Here is a 27,989-nt window from a genome sequence, read left to right as displayed (position 1 = left end):
AACCGGTTTAGAGTGAGACCTAGCTCCTGCAACTCTTACCATGTGGGTTCTGTCCGTGAGCCAGTTGGCAATCTATCTCGTGGCGTAGGGGTTTATGTTCAGGCTGGTGAGCTTGTCTATAATACCAGAATGGGGAATGGTGTCGAAAGCCTTTGCGAAGTCTAGGTAGGCTGTGTGGACCACCTTTCCCTCGTCTACAGCCTTGGTAACCGTCTCAAAGAAGTCCACCAGGTTTAGGAGCCATGATTTGCCCTTAAAGCCGAACTGGGTAGGGTCCAGTGTTTGGAGGTTCCCAATGTCCTTGTTAATGAGATCCATAATGATGCGCTCCATTGCTTTGGAATCTTAGGGGTCTCAAGTGAGCCATGACTACTGCCATACAATTGAACACACTGGGGGCTGTAGTGAGACCAAAGGGCAGAGCTCGAATCTGGAAGTGAATGGCTCCCAGCTGAAAGTGCAAATGACTCCTGGATCACCTGTCCATTTTTATGTGGTAGTACTCATCCTGGAGGTCTATAGAGCACATCCAATCGTCTTGTCCCTGAAAAGGGGGTATCAACTGCATTGTTACCATCTGGAATTCTGACTTTTTCACTGACTTGTTTAATTTGTTGATATCCAAGATGGGTCTCCAGGCCCCTGTTTTCTTTGGAACTAGAAAGAAAGTTGAGTAAGTTCCGGATTCGATTTGGTCTGAGGAAACTGTCTGGATGACCATTTTCTAGCAACTTTTGTATTTCTAGAGTTGGCTGTTCCCTTTGAGTGGAACGTCAGGGATGTTTTTATGTTTGGGGCATGGGAAGAAAAGGGTATGGAGTAGCCTCTGGATATGATGCTTTGTACCCACTTTCTTTTGTTACTGTTTGCCAGGCTTCTGGGTACAAAGATAAGTGACCTCTGACTGTCTCCAGAGATGGACAGATGGGCCTCCTTTTCAGGAGCGCTGAAAGGGCTTGGCAAGGAAAGATTCCCAGTCACCCTGATTTTGCGGATCCCCTCTGCTGCATGGCTGGCATCTTCCATTATTGCCCTTGGGGGATGGATCAACACGCGTGTCCTAAAAAGCTCTCTAGGATTTTCGGAACCACATTTTTCCTCCCTTTTGACCTTTTGGATAAGGTGTAGAACGTAGGGAAAAATGGACTCCTACGGCAGAGAGTTTTTCCTTCTTGTTCACACCTGGTAAGTGTGTCTTTGACTTTTGGCCTGAACACGAATGAGCTGTCAAAGGGGCATTAACAAAAGAAGATTGAAAGGGCTCCACAAAGTCACACAGGCGCATCTAGCAATGTCTCCTTAGGCAAATTCCTGAACTCGCTGCCCTACTTGCTCCATTAGCTACATAAGAAAGGAGTCTCATGGAGAAGTTTACCACTGAATTCAAGGTGGAGAGCTGGGAAGAAACTTTTTCTGTTACCACCTCCGCTACTGAAGCTTGGAGAGCATCTCCGAACTCGTTCAGGAGATCTCTCTGAAGTCTGGTAAAATGGGTGAGATAATTCAGCGATCTGACTGCAAAGGTCGCTGAAGAAAAGGTGCGCTTTCCATATCTGTTCATCGTATGAGACTCTCTGTTAGGAGGAAGGACAGAAGACGTCTCTGACAGTTCTTTTTTAGTGGCAGCCACCACCACATCTACTGGGACACCCTTTGTAAGAAAGCTTTTATCGGTGGAGGATGTAATAAATGTATGTGGCCTCAGAGGAAGAGGCTCCTCTGAGTCTGGAGACTCCCACGCCTTTCGACAAACTAGGTCCATCAGTTTATCAAAAGGCGAAGACACCCAAGTGGCGGAAGGGCGAGACCTAAAAGCCTTTAGGTACACAGACTCCTCCTCAGAAGGGTTGATGGGCTTCCAGCCACCTCTCTGCTTAAGTATTTCTAGGATGTCTGCAAAGGAGACATCCTCAGAGGGCAACCGTGGGGACCCTTCTGACTCACCAAAATCTGTGTCGGATGTGACGCACTCGTCTGGGGAGTCTAAATGCTTCATCGCACATAGTCTCTTATGAGGGGACTTCTTCAGAAGGGCATTGTGGAGAGGTTTCAGAAAAGAGGGGTTCACCCAATAGGGCCTCCTGAGGTCTAGGATCTTGGTGTCTCTGTGGATGCAGTAGTGCCGAGACGAACGCTGGTGCCTTTGGGGGAAGAATGCCTTGACCTGACAGTGGAGTAGTCTGTGGAGACAGCACTCATCACCTCGAAGGCCACCCACCCCTGGCCCAACGAAGCTCCAGGCTCCGAAGAACCAGAAGGCACTTCTGGCACCAAGGGGGATGGCTGAGGCCAATGTAGAAGCAGAGCTCATCTGAGCTGAAGCCCTGAGAGGGAAGCTCGGATCTGACAACTCTCTGATCCGACTGGAGAGTGTCAGCACCTAAACTTGAGTTCAGACGGAACTGAGGATGTTGGAGCAGTAGACTGGTCCGAAAATCCTGGAATAGGTCTCAGTTCTGACAGTTCCACCACGACCAGTTCCAGACATTCCAGCTCCGAAGTCAGGGATCGGATGAGGAATGGATGGTGACAGGGTAGGCTTGGTTGGTTCCGAAACCCTCTGGGTCGGATCCGACAAAAGTTTGGCAAGCGCCAGTGTCTTCAAAGCCTCTGCACTATGCAATCCACATCATCATCTGAAAGGCTCCTAGAGGACCGAGTGTAGGGGAGAGAAGAAGATCTGGAAGTTTGAAAAATTGGAGATCTCAAAGTAGGAGAAATCGGTTCCAGTTCTGGGGACCGGCTCTGCACTTGAAACACCAACGGCTCCAAGACTGAAGGAGCCGAGGTGGAAGGCTTCTCGGGCTCGACAGTCTTCAGGTCCTACGAAGAAATTTTTGGTAATTTTTTTGTCAGCTCAGACTGAGCCTCTGATGAAGACGATGAAGACTACCTTTTACCGGATTTTTCAGATTTTGAAGATGGGGAAGGGCTCGGTTTGGAAGGACCCTGACCTTCTCGTATAGCCTCTGCAAAGGGGGTCTTCAATAATTCCCTAAGGATCAATTTGTTCTTCCTTTCAAGAAGAACCCTGTGGCTAATTCTTGAAGGTGCACTGCTCCAAGGCAGTACATGCATACAGTATGCTCATCAGTCACAGACATTTTCTGACTGCACTTTGTATATTTCTTAAAACCTGAGAATTTAATATCTTTGGTCTTTGGACTGTTTGGAGACTTTTACAGTCTACACAATAATAAGCTAGCAGAAAAAAAATTGGCAAAGTAGAAAAACTAATACTACAACTACTCTATAAGGAGCGGTCCAGATATATACATACATATATATACATACATATATATATATATATATATATATATATATGCATAAATAAAATTAATCACACACTATATATATTAGAACACACACTAAAGGAAAAGCCCTCAATTTACATGGGCCAAGCAGCCCTCTAACTTAAACGAGCAAGATTGACAAAGACAAAACTAACTCAAAATTCAACAGCTCTAATAAAATGAGCTTGACAAGAAATAAAAAGTCCTCTAACTAAAAACGACTTAAGTCAGGATAGGGCAGAAAAGTCCTGGAGGATAAACGACAGCCAAAAGCCAAAAACAAAAGCAGCGAACACACCAAAAACTGCTAAAAGTCAACTAACTATATAACTAACAAACTACTTCTAAAAGGAGAGAAATAAATAGAAAGGTTTCACTTAGCTGCACTCAATCTTGTTTAGCAGCAAATGAGATCTGGGGAGTTTCCTAGAGCATCATGGGATAGGGTATAAGCCATGAGCTACTAGACGACCTCGAGCTTTTGCATAAGGCTGAGTCGGAACAGAGGATCGGTTCCGAACCCAACCAGTATAGAATGAAGGTGAGATAGGACAACATCACATCCTATTTTTTCTGTACTGCCCAAAACCTGCTACTACTACAGGGGTAGGTAACCTTCCAGTGGCAAACACAATCTTAATACTCTACCAAAAAAGGAGAAAAGGCTAACTACTCAAACTCTTCCCCTACCATCCCTCAAGTACCTACGTCATAACTCTGAAGTCAATGTGTCGCACAGATACACTGCTCTTCATCAGGCTGATCACACTAAAATCATACAGAAATGGGTGGTGGGTCTGGCATAATGGTTAAGGTTTTCATCTCACAGACAAGATACAGGGTTTGATTCTAAGCTCAGGTTATTGGTTAGGCTTAAAATGGCCCTTCAGGGCAGTTAGCCTAGTATTCACCTATGAAACAGTATTTTACAATGGCTACACAAATACAGTGGCAACCCTGTATTCAAAAGTTTCCAGTACTTTTTCACCCTGACACATCTACATCATCTGTGTAACGTGACATGATAAACATTATCATCATCTTCTTTCGGCTGTTCCTGTTAGGGGTCGCCACAGCTGATCATCTGTTTCCATTTTTTCCTGTCCTCTGCATCTTGCTCTGTCACACCAACCACCGGCATGTACTCTCTCACCACATCCATAAACCTTATCTTAGGCCTTCCTCTTTTCCTGTTACCTGGTAGCTTCATCCTTAGTATCTTTTTCCCCAATATACTCAGCATCCCACCTCAGCACATGTCCAAACCAACGTAATCTTGCCTCTCTGGCTTTGTCTCCAAACCTTCCAACCTGGGCTGACCCTCTAATATTCCTAATCCTGTCCACCCTCATCACACCCAGTGCAAATCTTAACTTCTTTAACTCTGCCACATCCAGCTCTAACTCCTGCCTTTTTGTCAATGTCACTGTCTCCAACCCATATAACATAGCTGGTCTCACTACCCTCTTGTAGCCCTTCCCTTTCACTCTTACTGGTACTCGTCTGTCACAATCACTCCTGACACTTCTCCACCCAATCCATCCTGCCTGTACTCTCTTCTTCACCTCTCCTCCCCACTCACCGTTACGCTGAACTATTGATCCCAAGTATTTAAACGCATCCACCTTTGCCACCTCTACTCCTTGCATCCTCACCATTCCTCTATCCTCCCTCTCATTCACACACACATATTCTGTCTTAGTCCTGCTGACCTTCATTCCTCTTCTCTCTAGAGCATATTCTCCATCTCTCCAGGGTCTCCTCCACCTGTTCCCTACTCTCACTACAGATCACAATGTCATCTGCAAACATTATAGTCCACGGGGACTCCTGTCTGATCTCGTCTGTCAACCTGTCCATCTCCATTGCAAATAAGAAAGAGCTCAGAGCTGATCCTTGATGTAACCCCACCTCCACCTTAAACGCATCCATCACTCCCACAGCAGACCTCACCACTGTCACACTATCCTCGTACATATCCTGTACCACTCTTAAATATTTCTCTGACACTCCTGACTTCCTCATACAATACCACAACTCCTCTCTAGGCATCCTGTCATATGCTTTCTCTAAGTCTACAAAAACACAATGCAACTCCTTCTAACCTTCTCTGTACTTCTCCATCAACACTCTCAGAGCAAACATCACATCTGTAGTGCTCTTTCCCAGCATAAAACCATACTGCTGATCACTAATCATCATGTCCCTTCTTAACCTAGCTTCCACTACTCTTTCCCATAACTGCATGCTGTGACTGATCAGTTTTAATCCCTCTGTAGTTACTACAGCTCTGCACATCATCCTTATTCTTAAAAATCAGTACCAAAACACTTTTTCTCCATTCCTCAGGCATCCTCTCACTTTCCAAGATTTCATTAAACAATCTGGTTAAAAATGCCACTGCCATTTCACCTAAACACCTCCATGCTTCCATGGGTATGTCATCTGGACCAACAACCTTTCCATTCTTCATCCTTTTCATAGCTATCCTTACTCCTCCTTGCTAATCCATTGTACTTCATGATTCACTATCCCCACATCATCCAATCTTATCTCCCTCTCATTCTCTTCATTCATCAACCCCTCAAAGTACTCTTTCCATCTGCTCAACACATTCTCCTCGCTTGTGAGTATGTTTCCCTCATTATCCTTCATCACCTTTATCTGCTGCACCTTTCCTAGCTTGGTCCCTCTGTCTAGCCAATTGGTATGGGTCCTTTTCTCCCTCCTTAGTGTCCAACCTTTCGTACAACTCTTCATATGCCTTTATCCTTAGCCTTCGCCACCTCTCTCTTTGTCATGCACCTCATCTATACTCCTGTCTACTTTCTTCATCTCTCTGACAATCCCACTTTCAACATGACATGATAAACAGTACAAATTAGTGAAGCTTATGTGTATATATTATATAAAGGTACAGTCTCTGCATACACCATCCACATCACTACCAATGCACTCAGTACTTCAGTGCAGAACTTCAGCTTCGATTATACAATGATGGAAATGAACTAAATGAGATTAAACTATATTCTGCATTGAGGAAATAAGTCATTTGTTCATTTATTTTATAACTACTTACCTTGCAATTTTTCCACCAATACTTCCTCTTTAATTTGGCAGCACTAGTTTCAAACTGAGATGCTCCAGCTTGTAGGGCATCAGCTCGATCATCCAGTTCAGAAAGTTTCTGATCCCTCTCCAATACTTTGTCAACATTCACTCTCATAATATCCATCACCTGATGTCAAAAAACAAAAAATTGAACAAATTACCACTAATTCAAAAAGTACAACTTGCAATGCAGCCCCATCAGATACAAGCTAAACACAAGTCAATGACATCTCTTTCTAAATCATGAAAACTTTCATTAACTACAGGCATTTAAGGAAGTTTTTGAGCATTTCATACCTTTCAGAAACAGTAAGCAACTAATACATTTTCCCTTTGTTTTAAATATACAAGTATTTCAAATATTAACCAAAGCTACCTTGAGTCCCATATTCATTTTTCCTGTCCTTAAGCCACTCCCATCTTGATAGATTTTCATCCTTTTATAACAAAACAGCATAACCTGTACTTTTGAGCACCAAAAAAAAAGCCCCCACGGCATGCTTACCCAGCTACATTAGACAACTTTTCAGAAAAGGGCCGTTTTACCATCAATTTTTTGTCATGCTTGACTGCTTAATCATTACCCCAAACTTGTTGCCTTCTTATCAATTCATCCTTTTACCATGGTATACTGGTGCAAGCAGACCATGGGTATTCTAAAATTTCCCTTCTAATCACCCCTTCCCCAAGGACAAAATGGCTGGAGTTAGGGAAATACTTAACCAAAAGGCTCAACCTCTGGAACAGACTGTCAAAATGCGTATCTGGCCTATGCAAGCTATCCTTCAAAAATGTTCTTCATTACATATCTATCCTATGCAAGTAACTTGCAACCACCCCTGAACTCTGAACAAACTACATCCACCGTGTTCATCGGTGCAGCTCACAACCAAGCTTTCATTTCATTATTTTGTTATAATGAATTTCTAAACAATTGGATGCACATGCATTCTAAGTGACTTTTTTGCTGCACTCCAATGTTGAACAACTACATGCAAAACGGTGTACTGATCTTAAAAGGAGTTTGTGTACTTCAACTCTGACCAGAAAAAAAGGCACAATCCAGTCAACAAATTTTAAACAAAACAAAATCAAGTATTTATTTTAGGTAAACACAGGCAACTCTACAGCATCAGATAAAATAAACACCCAAGGAAGATAACACATGTGACTTATGCCAAAAGTAATGAAGTCATACAGAATTAAGAAAGGAGAAACAGACCACTGGCAATTTAGCACAGTGGATTAAAGCAGCTGCTAATAAATTTCATCAGTGTAGTCCTGGGTTTGACGCCATCAATCTCCATCTTCCTAATGAAAATCACTTGGTTAGGCACTGCTCCTGGGTTGACCCTGAAAGAAGGCATTTGTACCTAGCAGGCTTACTTACCAAATTTAAAAATAGTGAAGCAACAAAACATACCTGTCAGCTTGATACAAGGTCCTAAGCCATATTGGCAATTGTTCATTTTGTTAGGTACATGCAATTATTTGAAGCAGCAATTACAAAGTCACATAATATACAAGCACTGAAGAAATCAAACCTAAGAATGGTTGATGAACCTTATTAGCAATACGCTACCCAAGAGTGTTGCTGCTACTCTTACAGACCCCCCCCCCCCAAAATTGCATACAAGACTGATATTTGGTACAAAGTGAAGTCCTAATTCTCACAAGGGGAGCCAATGAGGTATAACAAGCCACTGGAAAAGGTAAGAATGGATCTTTAAAGGTATCACAGCCAGTTCAAGTAGTCAGAACCACTGCGTTGTCTGCAAATATCCACAAAAGAAATATTAAAGTTATGTACTCCCCACAACTACCAGTGGCGCAGTGGTTAGCGTTGTCACCTCACAGCAAGAGGTTCTCCCATTTGATTCTCAGCTGGAGCGGCTTGTGTGTGGAGTCTGCATGTCCTCCCCACGGTCGAGTGACGTCTAAAGACATGCAGGCAGGTGCGTGCGTGAATGGGTGTGCCTTCCTTGAAGGTTGGGCACCAGTCTGGCAACTCAGCACTGTAAAAATCCACTGCCAATCATTAGCGGACCAGAGTTCTGCTGTGGTGACCCCTAACCGGGAAAAGCTGAAAGAAGGACTTGCCATAAATAGTGATCTGTGCTATTTTCATTCTTCCTCAACATATGGGTTATGGATGCGACTCTGCAGCTTTCTACAGACTTTGCATCCAACTCCTGAGCTCTTCCCTGTAACCATAATGCCTTAGTCCACCTCCAATACCTCAGACTGAGTTTACTGCCTTACAGGTCCTTAAATATAAGAAAAAGGAAGAGAAATAACACCAGGGCTCAAATCTGGAACAGGTTCCAAAGAAAGAAAGAAAAATAATTAAATTAATCCATCAGGTCACTCCAAAAGATGATAGAAAGGGGGGCAGAGGGAGGGGAGTTAAGCATGAAAATGGGCAACATAGATGCCTACTTATGGTGAGTATATAACTTCTAAACATTTGATGTTGTCCTTTCCATTTTTCCTCAACATATGGGGACAAGAGTCTCCAGCTACGTAGATCTTGGTGGGCTTCCAGAGAACTGCTGAATCAAAGGCATCTCTGCTTCTGGAAATTATGTCCAATTTGTAATGAGTGTCAAAAGTATTGGTATCAGACCAGGTGGCTGCTGCGCAAATATCAAAATATCATCAATGGAAGTTCTAGGCCAGAAAGCAGATGAGGTAGCCATGGATCTGGTTGAATAAGCCTTAGGTAGTTTTGGCAGGGACAGACCTTGTTGGGAATATATCCACGAAATGCAATTAGTTATCCATTTGGCCAGTGTAACTTTAGAAATTGAAAAACCCATCCAACTAGGTGAGAGAGACAAATAGGTTGTTTTTTCTGAAATCTTTTGTTCTATGTAAATAGAAACATAGTTGAGTATGCACATTTGAAAGATATAGCATGTAGTATATAGACGAAAAGCCAGCAGCTAGACGATAAATATCATTTAATAACGAACAAAACTTGTACAGCTAAAAACGTACTTCGAACAAACTTAAAAACGCCAAATAGAAACACCTAAGAACAAGAATATAATTATATTAATTATATTCTTGTTCTTAGGTGTTTCTATTTGGCGTTTTTAAGTTTGTTCGAAGTACGTTTTTAGCTGTACAATTTTTGTTCGTTATTAAATGATATTTATCATCTAGCTGGTGGCTTTTCGTCTATATTTGTTTATTAGTTTGGTCGTTGCTCATCATAGCATGTAGTATACTTTGAGAATTTAGGAAAGAAAATTAGTAAATGTATGGGTTGCTTTATATTTGATTCAGAAGTCACTTTTGGTAGAAAAGAAGGACTGGTTCATAAAGTAGCCCTATCTTTATGAAAACAATGGGCCAGATTCACAAAGCCTCCGTGTAAGAGTTATAACTCTTACACGGAGGCTGCAGTTAAACGGTGTGATGTCAGCATGTCATGCATATGCATGAGGTGCATGAGGCATGCTGAATCACACTAGTAACTCTTACATGGTCTGTGTAAGAGAGTAGGGGGCGTGTCTGTAGGCTAAGCCCTGCAAGCGGACACTCCCCCGGAAGACTATAATGGCTGAAAGTAAACAGCCACGAGAGAGGCCATGGAAATGTGAATAAACACACTACACAACACATGCCCCGACTGACCATCAGTGTATAAAGTGAAGAGATGTTATAAAATTAAATTAAAACCTTTTTTTTTTTTTAAAACCCCGTAAATGTTTGCTACTGTGTGCTTGTGTAGCGGTGTGCTACTAGCGCAATTGCAGTTAGCAGTCAGTGGAAAAGGATATAAGAACTAAATATGCAAAGTAAGCCAAGAAGTAATACCTTAGCGGTAGAGTTGCTGGCCTAAGAGTAGGCAGGCAGGGTTCGAGCCCCCACAACAACCTTTTTTTTTTTTTTTTGTAAATAAGCACTAAAACGCCCCCTGACAGTATTGTACACATGTAAAAGTATTCCCTTTTGTAAAATGGAATGAAATGGAGCATATATTTTGAAGTAACACAATAATAAAAATAGTCAGAAATGTACTGATAGCTAAGCTGTTGTGAGACAGACTGCCTGTAGCTGAGTACTGTTTAACAAGCTGCAAACTGCATGCCCGTTGCTAAGCACCGGTTTAATAGGCTGAAAAGTACAGTTTTGTACCTACCATAAATGTAGATGTTCGAAGATCCACATTGCTGCAGTCCAAACACTTGGGTAGTCCGCTGTCCCAGTCGGCCCGAATACCAAAGTATATGGCTGACGTCAGTCAAGGCGCATTAGTCTGACGTCAGGACGTCAGGGTACAAATGCGCATGACCGACGTCATATCCTCAGTCTTTTCTTGCCCCAGATGTCAGAAGACCCTAAAAAGATAAGGCTAAAACCAAAAAACACCACACACTCCTGCACCAAATATATATACAATATATACAAATTTACAAGAGTATAACCTCACCCACACAACCACCCCTAAACACAGAGGGAAGGAGGGAGGAATTGGACTGCAGCAATGTGGATCTTGAACATCTACATTTATGGTAGGTACAAAACTGTACTATGTTCTTCATACCACATTGCTGCAGTCCTAACACTTGGGTAGAATCCCAAAGCAGAGGTAAGGGAGGCTGGCAAATCATAAGGAAGCAGGAGCTGACAACACGCCCTGCAAAATAGCCGTGGCAAAACCAGCCCTAGATTTAGAGTAGAGAGGAAGGTGGTAATGCTTAGAGAAAGTATGCACTGAACTCCAAGTAGCTGCCTCCAAAATATCCTTAGTTGCCACCCCCTTAGAAATGCTGTTGAAGTGGCAGTAGCCCTAGTGGAATGAGGCCTAATCCCAGCTGGAATCTCCTTGCCATGATGGGAATAACAAAATGCAATGCAAAACCCAATCCACTTAGAAATAGTTTGTTTTGACACAGGCTTGCCCTGAGAACTCAAAGCAAAAGAAACAAACAACTGCTGAGACTGCCTAAAATCCTTAGTCCTGCTTAAATAATAACGCAACTGCCTGTGTACATCTAAAGTGTGCAAAATCTTTTCCCCCTTATTTTGGGGATCTGCATAAAAGGTAGGCAAATGAATAGTTTGGTTTAAAGCCACACTAGAAACCACTTTAGGCATAAAGGAAGGATTAGTACGTAAAGATACCCTATCCTTATGAAAAATCAGGAAAGGCTCAACCGCCATAAGGGCCTGCAATTCAGACACCCTTCTTGCAGATGTAATGGCTAACAAAAAAGCAGTCTTCCGTGACAAATATTTCAATTCAGCAGTAGCTGCAGGCTCAAAATGTTGTAGAGTGAGTTTCTCCAACACAAAATTGAGGTCCCAAGCAGGAGTAGGAGCTCTTCGTGGGGGTCTTATATTCTTTGCCCCTCTAAGAAATTGCTTGAACAAAGGATGAGAAAACAATGGTGGGTCACAATCATAGTGAGCTGAAATTGCTGCAGCATGAATCTTAATGGAAGAGAAAGACAAACCTTTGTCCAATAACTCAGTAAGATATTGAAGAGCCACACTCAAATTTGGCTCAGAAACATCCAAATCCTTTGCTGCACACCAAAATAAAAATCTCTTCCATTTTCCTGCGTACACTTTCCTTGTACTAGGTCTTCTGGCTTCCATAATCACATTCAAAACTTGTTGAGGAAGCTGAGACCTGCTATGGTTCAAAACAGAATATGCCAAGCTGTTAGATGAAGAGAGTGAAGCTTGACATTGAGCAGATGCCGTCCTTCTGAGACAATAGGTGTGGAATCAAAGGTAAGGGCCATGGAGGCTTCCTTACCAGACTCCTCAGCAATGGGTACCAGTGCTGCCGAGGCCAATCTGGAGCTATTAAAATCATCCTTGGCTTGTCTTGTCTGACCTTTAGAAGTACCTTTGGGAGGAGAGGCAGAGGTGGAAAGGCATACACATGAAGATTTTTCCAACTGAAAGAAAGAGCATCCACTTTCCAGGCTGTGTGATGAAACCTTTTAGGTGCAAAACTTTGGCAGCTGGTGGTTTAGTGGAGAAGCGAACAGATCTATGTCTGGAGTTCTCCATGACACTGTCAATGTCTGAAATACATGAAGATCCAGTTTCCACTCGTGGGGATCCATGATTTGCCTGCTTAACACATCTGCTAAGGAGTTCTGTGCTCCTGGCAGAAACCTTGCTTGAAGATTCAGCTGCAAGCTTAACGCAGTCTCCCACAAAATCATTGCTTGCCTGCATAGAGGATAAGAATGTGTTCCCCCTTGTTTGTTGATGTACCACATGACAGTTGTGTTGTCTGTTAGAACCAACACCTGCCCTGGAAGAAGTAAATCCTTGAAAGCCAGTAATGCAAACTGGACTGCTAACATCTCCTTCATGTTGATATGTAGATGCTGCAGTCTGGCAGGCCACTTGTCTTGTATCCACTTTCCATTCAGATGAGCTCCCCAAGCTGTGTCTGAGGCATCTGTCGTTAGAATCTGACTCGCCTCTGGCCGGGTCACAGAGAGTCCCTTGTTTAGGTGACATTCCTGAGCCCACCACAAAAATTCCTTTTGAATGCAAGGTATTATTTGAATGAGTGTCCAAATCCTGGCAGTGCTGTGTCCATACATTTTTGAGATACCATTGTAGCTTCCTCATATGTAGTTTGGCATTGGGAAGTACCAGAATACAAGATGCCATGAACCCTAAGGCTTGAAGGACTGTCCTTGCAGTCAGCCCGGACTGATGAGATAGTTGATGGAAGTAAAGAGAAAGATTCTTTTGTTTGTCCGGGGTTAAAAAGGCCATCTGGGTTGCTGTATTCAGTCTCACACCCAGAAAGCACATGTCTTGAGAGGGTACTAGACTGGACTTTATTTCGTTCACAGAATACCCTAGGCATCTTAGCACTGCTATCACATATTCCAAATGCTGAAGAAGCACGTCCCTTCGTTGAGCCAGAATCAGGCAATCGTCCAAATAAGGATAGATTTGTATTCCTTTTAGCCTGAAGAAAGCTATCACTGGAGCCAGAACCTTTGTGAATACTCTGGGCAGTAGATAAGCCAAAGGGCAATGCAGAGAACTGATAATGAGAATTCCCAGCTCAAACGCAGATACTTCCTGCAAATTAGTCTGATAGGAACATGAAGGTAAGCTTCCTTGAGATCCAAAGTTACCATCCAATGATCTTTGCCCAGCAGAGGTAAAAGCTGTTGTAACGTCAACATTTTGAACTTGGGAATGTCCAGATAAGTGTTGAGGATAGACAGATCCAAAATTGGTCTCCACGTGTTCCCCTTTTTTGGTACTAGGAACAGGCGAGAATAAAATCCTAGGCCCCTTTCTGGCACAGGAACCGGCTGAATGGCCCCTATTTGGAGCAACAGAGAAATTTGCTTGTGAGCCTCTTTCCTTTGTTGAGGAGGAATGTCTGGCATGCCTTTGAAAGGAGGCAAGGTATGGAAATAAAACCTGTAACCGTGGTGAATGATATCCAATACCCACCTGTCTTGGGTAATTAAACTCCAGTTTTCTTTGAAAAGTGCCAACCTTCCTCCCAAAGGTGCTGCCAGACGAGAAGATTCTGGCAGCTGAAAAGGCAGGTCATTGTGTCTGTTTACGAAAGGACTGACCCCTGCCCTCACCAGAAGACTGAGCAGGTGAACTCCTGTTCTAGGCCTAAAAGAACCTTGAGCTCTGCCTCTACCACGTCTAGACCTACCCCTAGACTGGGAATCATAAGCAGGATATGTCCACCCCTTGGTAGGCCAATTTCTACTAAACTTGGAGGCTGAACCTGCAAAAATCTTTAACAGTCTGCATAGACTTAGCCTTGTCTTCCATTTTCTTTAGAACTGCTTCCACAGGCGAACCAAACAACACATCAGATTGTAAAGGAGCATCTAAAATCCTTGTTTTCACATGCTCAGCTAAATTCTGATCCCTCAACCAGGCGTGCCTGAAGAACGAACCAGTGGCAGCCACCCTCGAAGAGGCCTGCACAGCATCAAAACCACATTGCAAAGAATGCTTACCCACCTGTTCAGAAACATGAACTAAATCCTGCAACTCTTTACACTCAATACCTTCCGCCAAAGCATCTACCTTAGACTTTAATTGTGAAAGGAGATAATTTTGGTATTTCAACATGTGAAACTGGCAATTCAAAGCTCTCATGGCCAAAGTGGAAGAAGTATACACTTTCTTTCCCCATCTCTCCAAAGCCCTAGCCTCTTTATCTGGAGGAACAGGATTTTTAACAACAGAAGCCTTAACACCTTTAGGCCCCTGTGAAACAGTTTCTGGGTCTGCCCTAGGACTCTTAAAAGATACTTATGAGCTTCAGGCACCCTATAATATCTATCCGGTTTAACTGGAGCAGGAGGCAAAGAGTCAGGGTTCAGAGAAGCCTCTGCAAAACATCCTCTACCACATCTAGAACAGGAGGTATAGCTAAAGGCCTATGCTGGGGTAGAAACAAAAATTCCCTAAGCCTTTTCCTGGAATCAGAGAAATCCTGACCTTCCCATTTAAAATGCTCCCTCATGGAATGAAGAGTCTCTGAAAATGAAAAATCCTCAGGAGGAGAAGCAGAAGGAGTAGAATCATCTACATCAGAATCAGAGTAAGGGAATACTCCTGCAAGTCTTCAGCAAGACTCAGAAGCATCCGAACACTGCTCAAAACTCCCAAGCTCAGGTTCCACCCTAGGCCTCTTATCAGGAGGGGGCATAGAACCTCTAATCATTGTAATCAAATCTTCTGCCATCTTAAGCATATGCTTCTTAGGTACAGACCCTGAAGAACTAGGGGTAACTCCTGAAACAAAACCTGGCCTGCCCCTGGGAGAAGCCTTGGAAACAGCAGGGGAGGGCCTAACCACCTTAGGCAGGGAGGGAAGAACAGCTACCTGAGAAGCCCCTTCCGCCTGGCCTACCTCCTGAGAGGTCACATCTTGCAGTAATAAAGTCTCTCCCTGGGATTCCAAAGAAATTTCTGGCTGAACCCCTGACTCCACCGAGCCCTCTAAAGAACCGCCGTCCGGGACGGACGGTTCTTCCAGCCTAGGCTTTGCTGTTTTGTCTTTGCGCTTTTTGTGAAGCGGGCCGGAGCATCCGACGGCATTTTATAATTACACCGCTTCCCAAAAACTAACCTGGCACAATCTAATCTTCTCTTTATAGTGCGTTTGTTAAATCTAGCACAAGAGCGACAGCCAACAACGTCGTGCTCAGGCCCTAAGCAAGGTATACACAAGGTATGGTAATCCCTATGAGGTATCTGTTTCCCACAAGAAATACAGTTATTCACTTTTCTGACATCCGGTAAAATACTGAGGCAAGAAAAACAAAATAATCCCCAACGGGGTACTTAGCCAACTTGGATTCGGTCTGAAACTCCGACTTCGGAAAATCTCAGAACGCCAACCTGCACTTGCAAAACTGCTTCTGCATCGGACCATGCGGCAAAAAAGACTGAGGATATGACGTCAGTCATGCGCATTTGTACCCTGACGTCCTGACGTCAGACTAATGCGCCTTGACCGACGTCAGCCATATACTTTGGTATTCGGGCCGACTGGGACAGCGGACTACCCAAGTGTTAGGACTGCAGCAATGTGGTATGAAGAACATCTGTTTGCAACTAGCTGTGCTTAGCTGAACATGTGTGTGACTAGCCAATTAAGATTTATCCCAGCGCACACCGTTTGCGCGCCGCCCCGACAAGCTAACTGGCAGTGCGCATGCGTTAGCTCCGCGCAAACGAGCGCAGACCTGGTTTTAAGTGCAAAGTGCTTTAGGCATGTTTGATTGACAGGTCCTCAACTCAGTTCTGTAAGGAAAATCAAAAATCAGTTGCCAGATTTGAACCCAGGATACCATGCACTAGAGTCAAGGTACTAAACCACTAAGCCATGACAGCAGTACCTAGAAATGCAGAAATAGCATATATATGTGATAAAATCCAGAATGGAGCATGATAAAGCAGTTTCAGTGAAGTAGATACAATTCCAAAACGGCCAATCAGAGAAATGTGCGGGAAAAGAGGCATATATAAGCCCCATAGGCGGGAATACACAGCAGAAACGATTGTAGAACAGACCTGCAGTCAGAATGAGTGGAGTAGGTGAGGGACGTTGCTTTCGAGCACAGCGTTGGGGCGTTGAGGAGTCCAGATACATGGTCTGGCTCCTTGTCCATCATCACGAGGCCCAACTCATGCAGGGCCAGGTCTCATGGGGAGCGTACAGGGCAGAGGCATGGGACCAGTTGGCTCGTGATCTGACCAGTGCTACTGGCATTCCACGCACTGGTGAGCAGGTCCGTCACCACCATGTGGACCTGAAGCGACGCAAGCAAGACCAGTTGACCGAATGGATCCAGGAGGCCCGGGATATGCCCAACGCCCCACTACTGAGTAAGTTACATTTTACTTATGTATGTAAGGATTTCAACTGGCTGATACTATGGAGATGTGTAGTCCAATATTATTTCTTTCGTATTACAGCTGCAGGTGTCCGCGCTATGAACCGCGAGATGCATGGCCATAGGCTGGTGCGGCCACCATGCAGGTTAGTAACCCCACCCAGTACTTGTAAATAAATATTATACTGTAGCATGTATCAGAACACTGCAGTGTATTGATTAAAAGTAATATAATGTGCAAGCAAGATTTGAAAGTCTGCAGGTATGGCTGCAACAAGTTCATCAGTATGCAAGTGTAACTGGAAATATAATTGATAGAATTAAACAGTGCTGTAATACAGATGTCCCACCATTAATTAAAATAGTGTAACCTACAGTAGTCTCAAGAGTACAGCTTCAGAATCTGAGGTAGTCACATGTGAGATATATCCCCTGTTGAAATGCTGAATCATAACAGAAGTGAGGCTGTTGGAAAGTGTTTGAATCACCACCAGTCTAACATGTGAACAAAGCCTAGAAGTAGCAACCTGAACTGTGAAGTTGCAGGATGTGTGAGAGTGACAGAAAGGGTCATGTATGAATAAATAAAGTAGTAATAACCCCTGAATATATTAGCCCCAGTGAGTTTCTACAGAACTAAATGCATGTGGGAAGTACAACTTAATATCCAAAACTGATTTGAGTGTGTCAGAATCTGGAATGTCTAGGCCAAATTCTGTATATGGTGATCACAGTAAACAATTTGCAGATAGAATGAATGATTATTTGACAGACTAAACAGCCATAGTCGTCCCCTGTCCTGTCATCAAAGTGTAGCAGGATGATGTATCTGATCAAATTCAAAATAAGTAGGATAGTGATGTATTTGTAACAGGTCTAGCATGATAGTCAAATAAAAATTATTTTGAAACATCAGCTTCAACTCAATTGTGTACCTATTACAAATGTAAATCAATGTGTAACATATGAATGTGTCATCACTTTCTATCTCCACCCAACCCTATAATTCCATATAACAATACCCACTAAATAATGGTATGTGAACATTTCATTAATCATGGACATTTGTCCGTTCCAAAAATATATGCATGTCTGTTCGTGCATGTGCCCTGTTCATACCTGCAAATTTGATGGCCTGTTGCCATTAATCAACCCTGCATGTTGTTTGACTGTATTTCTGTTCAAATAATGCATGTGATATTGATATGCCCCTTGTTCAATGGTGTTAATATCTGGGTGTTTGTTTGATGGGAATACCAATGCATGCTGTTACAACTAATCTGAATGGAATAAAATGCCACTAACCCAAACTAACATAACTCACAAACCTAGAACGCTTGGGAAGGCGGGTCCCAGCGGACCCACCTCTCCCACCTCAGCTGGCGCCTGCACCTGGCACTAGTGCCCAGGCGGACCCTCCGGTGGCCCTGTGCCACCTTCGGGTGGAAGCGCTGCAGGGGATGGGGCGGTCCCCTCTGCAAGTGTGGCCGGAGGGGTTCGTCCACTCACCCTCCAAGGTGTCCGGTCTGTGGTGCGAAGGGAGATCCAAGACTCCGTTCTTGGGCCCCTACGCCTGCTTGAGGCTCGTGTAGCACAGCTAACGGCCCCGGCCGTTGCCCCGCCTACACAGCCCCCAGCACAGCCCCGTCCTGGGCTGTGAAGGAACAGTGGCAACTGCCTATGGGTGGGGATATCAGTTCCACTGTTGCCATCTGTGGGCTCATGCATCTCGGATATCCCAACCTCCGTCCCCGTCAATTGTGTAACCCCCCCACGTGTGTCATACACCGCCCCTGTATGCGTCTTGTCTGTTAACCCACCCAACCTACCTCCCCAGCTATACCGACTTTCTTCACCTGACATACCACTCTCACCTGAAGAAAAAAAAAAAGGGCACTCTGTACCCACAAAAAAATTACGCCCCATACATAGCTGTCCATGTCGCACACATGTCTGCTTGACATTGAAACAGTTAATTACAATTGGCTCTACAACAAATATTAATGCTGTCCTGACACCTCTTTCAGGGGTGAAAGGTTTCCAATGTCTCACCAAAATACATGGAAATGCACAGCTGTTGCTGCCAAAGACATGGGTATCTATGGGCCTTACCTACATCCCTCCTGCAAATCCCACGCTTGTTTCCCTACTGTCTTACCCTCTTTGTGATCCCTTTTCACCACTTTCCTGTCACCCCTTTTTCTTTTCTTTCAAAGAAATTAGCTGGTGTGCTTGTGTTAGCGGAGCTCACCGCCAGTCCCCATGCGTGAGCTCCGCGCAAACGAGCGCAGACCTGGTTTAAAGTGCTTAAAAGTGCCTTTATGGCACTTTGATTGACAGATCCTGTACTCAGTTTGAAAGTTTGCAAAGAAAAATAAATTCCCACTGTCAGTCTCGAACCCAGGACCTTGGTAACATTAGTCTGTATGACCTACCACTAAGCCATGCTTGCCTTACAAGAACACAGTGCTAAAATAAATATAACATGTAATAGTAGGAATCAGTACAAAGGCAATATAGGAGGTGTACTATCCAAAGCATGTCAGGTAGAGTTTCAATGGCCAAATTACTGGATTCCCATACTAGTTCAGTGTTAACAGAAACAGCCCTGCTACTTGTTAGCTTGTACATAATAAAGTAAGGTAATGTACATATATGAAGGTATGTATATCTACACATACAGATATATAAATATATATTAATACATATGAAATATAGTTGTAGGTGTCAGTATCCATACACACTCACTACAGGAAACAGTGAAGATAAATGCAGCAACCAGAATCTGCAACACAGCCTGGCTCCTGTGAGACCTACTAACCCCTTTAACTGCTTAAAGGTGCCTCCAGCACTTTGATTGATAGGCCCTATACTCAAGTCACAAGCAGAATATAAGCATACTAGTAGGCCCTACCCCAAGACCATTGTAACACTAGTCTGTATGACCTACCACTAAGCCATGACTCTCATACAGGAATATAGTGCTAAATAAGTGGAACATGTAATAGTAGGAATGAAGATAAAGGCAATATAGTATGACTACTAACTAAAGCATGTCAGGCAGACTTTTATAGTCCCAATTACTGGATTTTCCCATACTAGTGTAGTGTTAACAGAAACAGCCCTGCTAATTGTTAGCTTGTACCCAATAATGTCAGCTAATGTACATATATGAAAGTATGTATATGTACACAGATATATATATATTTATATAGCAATACATATGACATATAGTTGTAGGTGTCAGTATGCATACACACTCACTACAGGGAACAGGCAAGAGAAATGCAGCAACCTGAATCTACAACACAGCATGAAGCATGGGAGATGTACTAACCTTCACACTCACAGAACACTGTCAACAGCATACCAGCATGGTCCACGCCCTACAATCTGAAAGTGCAACGCCTATCTCACATACCCTTTTATAGCAGTGTCCTGAAATCACAGTGAGACATGCAATCAGTACACACCTGGCTGCATGCAATTAGCAAATGCTGTCTTACAATTGGTGCAGAGGCCATCACATGGACCTATGCAGATACCTACAAAAGCAATGAGTACCCACACTACACTCATGCAATACATTCATTGCACAAAACCGACAGAGAAAGAGAGAGAGACAGAGAGAGAACAAAACAGAAATAAAGACAGCCAGCAGCAGAACCAGCAGCAGCAACAGCAGCAGCAAACTTCAAGCAGCACCAGTGACACACCAACAGCTGCCACAAACACAGGTAATGCAAAGTAGCAGGTTAATACTGCGTTTACTGTGACACCTCCAAATGTATCATAGTTCACTATCTATAGGTATGTGCATGAGAGAGGTTGTGTGTACATAGTCCTGAAATATAAACATATGTAATATTGCTGTACATGTTACCCATACTTAACACTTCCATAGCTTAGAACACAAGGCCAGTTGTGCATATGATGCAGTAGTGCCCAGGGTCAGTAGAGGTTCCTCCTCAATGGTGTGGGACCACTGTGTATGTATGGCACCGTTCAGGTACATATCCTGTAGTATGGCCAGGGATTAATATCAGTCTGTCATGTGGTGCTATGTCCTCCAGGGGTGAATGTAGCACACATCCAGGGATACCATTTCGTAACAGTGATGCTATGTGTTCTGCAATGATGAAGGTGGCTCTCACCTGGACATGTGAGAGGATAGGGAGGTGACAGTCATTTGGGATAACTAATACCACATGTGTAGGAGAATGGGGGGGGGGGAACCTGCACCTAAACTGTCTGAAACAATGTTGCCAATATCTGTGCATGTGGTGAATGTGAAGCATCTTAACACTGCTGACCACAGATGCCTTGCTGTCATGTGAATCTGCCCTGTGCTGCAGTAGCCTCCTACTATTTTTATACAATATGCCTGTATCTGTACTCCACTGGACATGATTAATAAGTGGTGTGTAGTTGTTCTGGGTTAGATATGTGTGCGCACAGTACATGCAGTATGTGGGATGTCTGTGGTAAGCATATGCAAAGGTGCTGGCGGTGTGTGTTGTGGCCACCACTGGCCCAATGGGCTGCATGGATAGCATCACTGTCATAACTACTGAATAACTGTGTAATTAAATGCATACATAGCAAGGTAGTGTACTGTGCTTGTGGTGTTGTTCGGATATGTAAATCCAGGCTGAGTAATGTGTGCACATCACAGGGTTGGGTTGGATGGCAACACACATCCAGTATGTAGGGATGAACACCCAGAATGTGTCAGACGTGTCGCCTGTGCAGAAGTATACGGCCATTACCTGTGCATCCCCCACAACACACACACATGCAACATATGGCAGAAGTACTATAGCAGTACACACATGTTCATAGGTTCATACTAGGCTATTTGCCCTAGGGCATTGGTGAGCCTAGTAGAATGTGTTTGTCTTTCACCACCCAATTACAAGTTATGCTGCTATGCCCTTGTCCGATGTTAGTATACTGTGCCTCTGTCTAACAGTGACATAGAAGTGATACCTGGGGTACAACTATGATCTACATCCAGTCATCCAGATTCCTATGGAAGAGAGTCAATGAGGGACTCTGCCTAACCTGTAGTGTCAGCTCATTACAGAGTGAAGGGAGCCTCTCAGTCAGGAATATGCCCCTCCAGCATGTCCATGGATGTCAGTGCTGAGGTCCAGCTCTCCTGAGCATGTGGCTGTATGGGACTCTTGATTGCCTGAGGTGCAGCATGTTCATTACTGCTGGGTAGGACATGGCTGTATATGGCACGCACAGATTGCCTCTGAACCGGCAATAAGCCACTGAGTCCAGCGGGATTTACTTTACCTGGGAAGCATATGACATCTGTGTGAGCCATTGCATCCCCTTGATGAGGTACTGTTGTCCTGTACCAGTTGCTGTGGGTGTCTGGTTAGGTACATCCCAAAAGGTGCATTGTATGCAATTATAGGCTTGATGATGGATGAGTAAAGAGGCACAATGACCTCCCCTGCCATACATGTGAATCCCTCATGATTAGCTGGGCTATATAACATGTCTTTCAATCCACATTGGCCATGTGGTTGACAAATGACAGACCGCTACCATGTTTCCACCCCAGGTCCCCAACTACGTCTTCTGTACTCAATGGCCTAACACCTATGTTGTACTGTGCCACCAATGTGGAGGCGTGGGAATCTGCATTGAATACTGATACTCCCCCTCCTTTGTTCAAGTGTTATGGCCGACAAGAATGGTAACAGCTATAACCTGGTAGTACTGGTGTGCTCCTGTGAAACCTGAAACAGGTTCATGTTACTGCACAGATATCGATGTCCAGCATGTCAAGTAGGGTTTTGAGTGTGTGCATCCTTAGGTCTAGACTTCTGGTGTTGAGTAGCATCACTCTCACTTCCTCATCCTTTGTGATACAAATGGATGTGGGTTTGCCTTATGAGCCTTGCCTAATACAGGCACTATGGGTGTAGCAAGAGTCTCCGCCAAATTCCAATGGGACAGGGGTGACAGGTGCAAGCTGTCCCTAGCAAAGCATACCACCCCAAGATGGCAGGCATTGGCACACCTGTGAATGACACCAGTATGTCAGTCAATTGTTGGAAGGGATCATCGTGCCTTGATATTGTGGCATGGTTCTAGGTGAGGGTAGGATGCTACTCAAGGTCAGGGTCAAACTGTCTTGGGCTACGTGCTCAGAGAGCTCTGTACTGTCTCATGTCATGTAGTCCAGGGAGGAATGTGTCAGGCCATTCACACCAGCATGGACAGTGACTGAGTCATACCTGTACTTGCCTTGGTGAATGTGATGTTAGTGTGCCTGATGATAGAGGCACCTAGTACAGGTGTATGAGGTGTGTTGTTTACTGTTAATGGCTGTGAGTGTTCAGCACATTGGCTTTGTGTGATATGTGTTGCACATGTTCGTTTCCGTGGTAGTGGTTGCATGGATGTCTGCTTAGGAGGTCTCTGCTGCATAGGCATAGCTGTGGTCCGAGCCTACAAGTATGTTTATATGTGATCATGTGTTAGGTCCGCTGTTGTGGTAGGTCTATGTGAGACTGGAAGTGTAGTGTGTGGTCTCCTTGGCCACCTGACTGGTTATGGCGGTATTGAGTAGACAGAGCCTAGCCTCCAGTTCGGTATATGGTTGCATCACTCACATGAGTTTGAATTTGTTGTTAGGAGGAGGGTTGTCTGTGTACATGCATCTGTTCCAACATTGTCTCTGGAGTACCACACTCACCAGCTGGACTGGGGAGGGAACTGACAACTGACCTCTGGACATGCTAGAATACTATTCTGAATTCTGTAATAATTAATGATTGGAAACAAGGTACAGTGGGGAGTGAGGGTGTACTGACATTACCTACAACTGCTGACTGATATAAAAGCATCAGTGAGCAAGTGCCAGGTAACCTAAGTGCAATGTGTCACAATTAAGTAAATGCAACAATGAGAAGCAGTCACTTGCTGTCATGTGTAACATGGAAATACGTACAGTAAGCAATGCAGATATCAGTAGTGAGTCACAGACGTGTTGACAAGCTGTGTACTATGTGGAAGTAGCATACCAGTGAAATAACAAGCTAACAAATAACAAGCATATAAACAAAGGTAGATCCAGGAGGCCTGGATGTAGTGGTTGCTACAGCAAACAAGGTGTAGCAATGTCAGTAAGATACAGCTCAGATATGCAGGCACTATAAACCTGAAACCAGATGTCCCCAGCTATGAATGGCAGAGTACAGCCTATTGTCACACACGAGTGCAGACCACAAACCTTGTTAATGTTAAATAACTGGCCTGAAGGCCAACTGCCCATACCAGAACTAATACACTTGTACACTGGGCCCTCAATCAGCAGTGCCCAACATCAATGGATGAGAGATATGTGTCCTGCCACCACAGTGCTTGCCACCAACCTCCCTAATGTAAAACAACTGGTCTGAAGGCCAAGTCCTTAGTACAAATGACATAGAATGATAGCTACACTGTAATCAAGTTTTAACCAAGCAGTAATAAGTAGAAGTTAATACTCCCTGTATAGAATGTGTACCATGTATTGTTGAGATACTATGCTGATAACCTGTTTGTGTACCTTTCCAGCTTGACATGGCTCCAAAAAGGAACCCATCATATTCTGCTGCAGAGGATGGCGTGATTCACCAGAGCCTGGTGCGTGACTATGCCATCCTGTTCTCACGCACCACCCAGAATCAGCAGGAGAGGTCTGCACTGTGGCAAAACCTCGTTAGCAGGATAAATGATGTTGGCATGCATGATAGGACATATGAGCAGGTGAGACATCACTGCAGTGATTTGATAAGAAATGTCCGCCAGCGTGCTGCAGATATCCGCAGGCAACAGGTTGCCACAGGTGGGGGGGTGGCCACACATCCCCCCTCACCAGACAGGAGGGGCTACTGCTAAGTGTTGTGGATCCAGCCCCAGAACAACAACAGCAACACCCATGCATCATGATGGAGGTTGGATCCACACAGCAGCAACACACTGAGCGTGCAGGTAAGATGCCATATTCATTTATTGTTATTACTTTTACATTTGTTGACCCAGATAGTCTAGCTGGATATATATGTCCATTTTCAGTAGAGGCCTGTGGAGAAAAGCTCCACACATAACGTAATAAAGGCAGACAGACAAGTTGTTAATACAGACAGCCAACATGATAGAATTGTACACCAGCCTGTTAACTAAATCAACATACATGTAAGGAACTCAAACACTTTAGAGTCATACACAATATACCGTTGGTTTAAAAGCAATCCTACCTAAAGCATAACGGTTATGCAATAAGGCAAAAGCCAGATACATAATAGTTAGGGCTCAGAAGGGTAGAGAAGTAGAAGGAGTATGAAAGATACAATGATATGGAAGAGGCAGGCGTCAAGAAGGGAAGTGAGGAAAAGAAGGAAGACAGTCAAGAGGATGTGGGAGGGATGGGAGAAGTAGGTCAGAGCATAGAAGGACATCAAAGTGAAAGAAACAGGGTAGAAGCTAGTTTCTATGCACAATGAGGGGTTAAAGGTAAAGAGAGGGTAGGGAGAGGGACGTTAGCCTGTACTCCAAGAAGAACAAAGCCAGTGGTTTGGGAAGTACAGTTTGAGGTGTCGTTTGAAGAGAGGCAAGGGTGAGATTAGAGTTAACCCTTGGTATGTACATATGACTGTTCTGTACACTGTTACTTCATGCACGCATAAGGTGTGCATGTGGTATGTATCTGTCATCATGATATATATACAGACATTATGTGCAGCTGATGTGTATAAGGGAACTAGTGTACTACTGTACTGTATCATGTGCAAAACAAATGGCACACATGTGCCCACTGACATTACTCTCTTCACACTTCCAGGTCCCTCCCATCTAGCAACGAGGCAGGCCATACATGCTGGTGAGTCTTTTTAACATTATCTGTAAAGCAATTTAGAAAACTAGGAAGAGTAGTGTAACTCTGTAGTAGACTTGCTGGTGACTGTGTTCACAATACCCGTAATACAGTTGTAGTTGATGGAGTAGTGTAACACGGTACTGATGTTTGTGTTTACTGTGGGGTGTGCATGTGTGCAAGCGTGCCTGTGCCCAAGTGTGCATCTGTGTTAGTGTCCATGAGTGCATGTGTCCATTTCTGAATGCGTGCATTAGTATTGAAATGCATCTCTGACAAATATGTATGGAGACTGTAATCTGTGTTCCATGTTTTCCTCCTGTAGATTCTGGTGCTGCTCTGGTGACCTGCAGCAGGGTACCTGAATCTTGTGCCCCAGGTACTGATGATGATGAAATGTCTGTAATGGTGCAGGAAGGTGTGTCTGGGTCCACCATTGGTCAGCCAATTGACAGTACACAGCTTTCAACCCCATCAATGCGCACAGTCATCCTGCCGTTACATCCTTTGTCACCATTGTCCCTAGGTGATGGACAGTCTGCAGTGGGCATAGATCAGGGTAATGTGGTACCTGTGGTACATGCATCCCCACAAGGCAGCCATGAGCAGGGGCCTCCAATGGTACCACGCAGACAGTCGCCCATGGGTTCTCGTGGGGCCATCCGTGGCGTACTGCCTCTGGCCGACGTGCCCAAGGAGGTATGTCAACCTCCACTATGTTTCGAACGGTCATGCAGGCACAGGCACGTATGGAAAGGTACACCAGACAGGGTCTGAGGGAGCTGAGAGAATGTCGCACAGCCATGACAGATGGCATGCGTGACGTTGCGAATGCTATCCGTAACTTCACAGATGTCGTTGACAGACGTTGTGGGGGCATAGAACAGCTGCTCCACAACCAGATGTGCATGGGCCAGGGCCATGGTGTGCGTTTGCGTCGGCGTGGCCGTATGCCAGCAACAGCACCAGCTGGCAGTGGCCACGGGCGACAACAGGCCCACTCGCGACCTCAAGTGCCAGCACCAGCCCCAGCAATGCTGGGTCTGTGCCGTCATCAAGACGCCCCAGGAGACCACGTGCACGTGGCTCTGGACAGTCCCAACAGGGAACTGTGTCCAGTCAACACAGCCCTGATTCCGATGACAGTACCCAGTCTGGGTTAGTACCGGATACGGCCCGTAGCACCCCTGCCAGGCACAGGTACCGTGTCCGTGCCCACAGACACTGATCTGGATGACCTGACAGGTGCAGTCTGTGGCTGTCCACAAAACCCTGTACATGGCAGCCATTATGTGGGACTGTGTGCGTGCTTACACACATGCAGAAACCTAACACCTAGGGCAAACACATACACACACACACTGCACCAACACTGGACAACCCTGTACTGCTGCCCCTCACAAACACACATACACACACATGTCAATTGGTGTTTCCAGTGGCTGGCTTGGGCATACCTAACCCACACCCTGTGCATATGATGACACTGTGCCACCTCCTGCATACTACAACATCGGTGCAGGTAAAGGTAAACACGTTGCTGATGCACAGGGTGACTACATAGATGTGTATAAGTAGTAACATGTTGGTAACTGTTCACTGTTCCAGTATAATTGTGTGTATATCCCAGCAGTCCTTCTGCAGTAACTGTATGACTGTCCTCAATTGTTATATGCACCCATACTACTTACCAAAGTGTACCAGCTGCACACCATCACATGCTAACATTGACTATGGCAATGCGCATCTTGTGCTGTTACGTAGATTCAGCTATATGTAACTGTTCTGTCACACATGCATTTATACACACCCTGCTACCCACACACATGCACACGCTCACCTGCCATTCCCATTATTTATCACCCTACATGAGTAGCTGTTGATACATGACAGGTACACATTTGAGAAGTGTACTATGTTGTTTACTACTGGCGTCCCCTTCTCTACCTGTACTCACAGGGTGCAGGCAACCTCATCGGTTGAAAGATGTAATGTGCATCAGGTACTGTAGTACCCTGATTGCCACATCAAACATGTTTCCCATTTGGAAATGCACACACAGACACATCCCACATCCACACACTTGCCACATTCAGGCTTCAGAGCACTATCTAGGTATATTTGGGTACATGTGCGTGTTACAGTAGCATGTAACACTATACTGAGTACTGGCAGTTGTCTGTTGTCATGTTGTCTGTATAGAATAAAGGAATTGTTTGATTATCCTACTCCGTTTTGTGGACATTACTTGAAGATGTGTTACCTTACATGTGTTATTGGTACCACCACCTTCTCTTTTGTAGTTTTGTTTGTATAGAGTGC

At 44.4% G+C, this 27,989-nt stretch overlaps 1 protein-coding gene across 1 annotated transcript in view; it reads right to left on the bottom strand.

Moving 5' to 3' along the window:
- VAMP3 (vesicle associated membrane protein 3) overlaps positions 1 to 27,989 on the bottom strand; it is a 594,205-nt gene that overhangs the window by 259,934 nt on the left and 306,282 nt on the right. Inside the window, exon 3 of the mRNA XM_044056443.1 lies at positions 6,373 to 6,531. Within this exon, the coding sequence (XP_043912378.1) occupies positions 6,373 to 6,531 (159 nt within the window). The remainder of the gene's footprint in view (positions 1 to 6,372; positions 6,532 to 27,989) is intronic.

Source organism: Protopterus annectens, chromosome 14.part0 (assembly GCF_019279795.1).
Source record: "Protopterus annectens isolate FY-2018-M chromosome 14.part0, PAN1.0, whole genome shotgun sequence".
NCBI lineage: Eukaryota > Metazoa > Chordata > Ceratodontiformes > Protopteridae > Protopterus > Protopterus annectens.
Note: the sequence above shows the minus strand (reverse complement) of the source record. Positions and strands in the feature narration are given on the sequence as shown.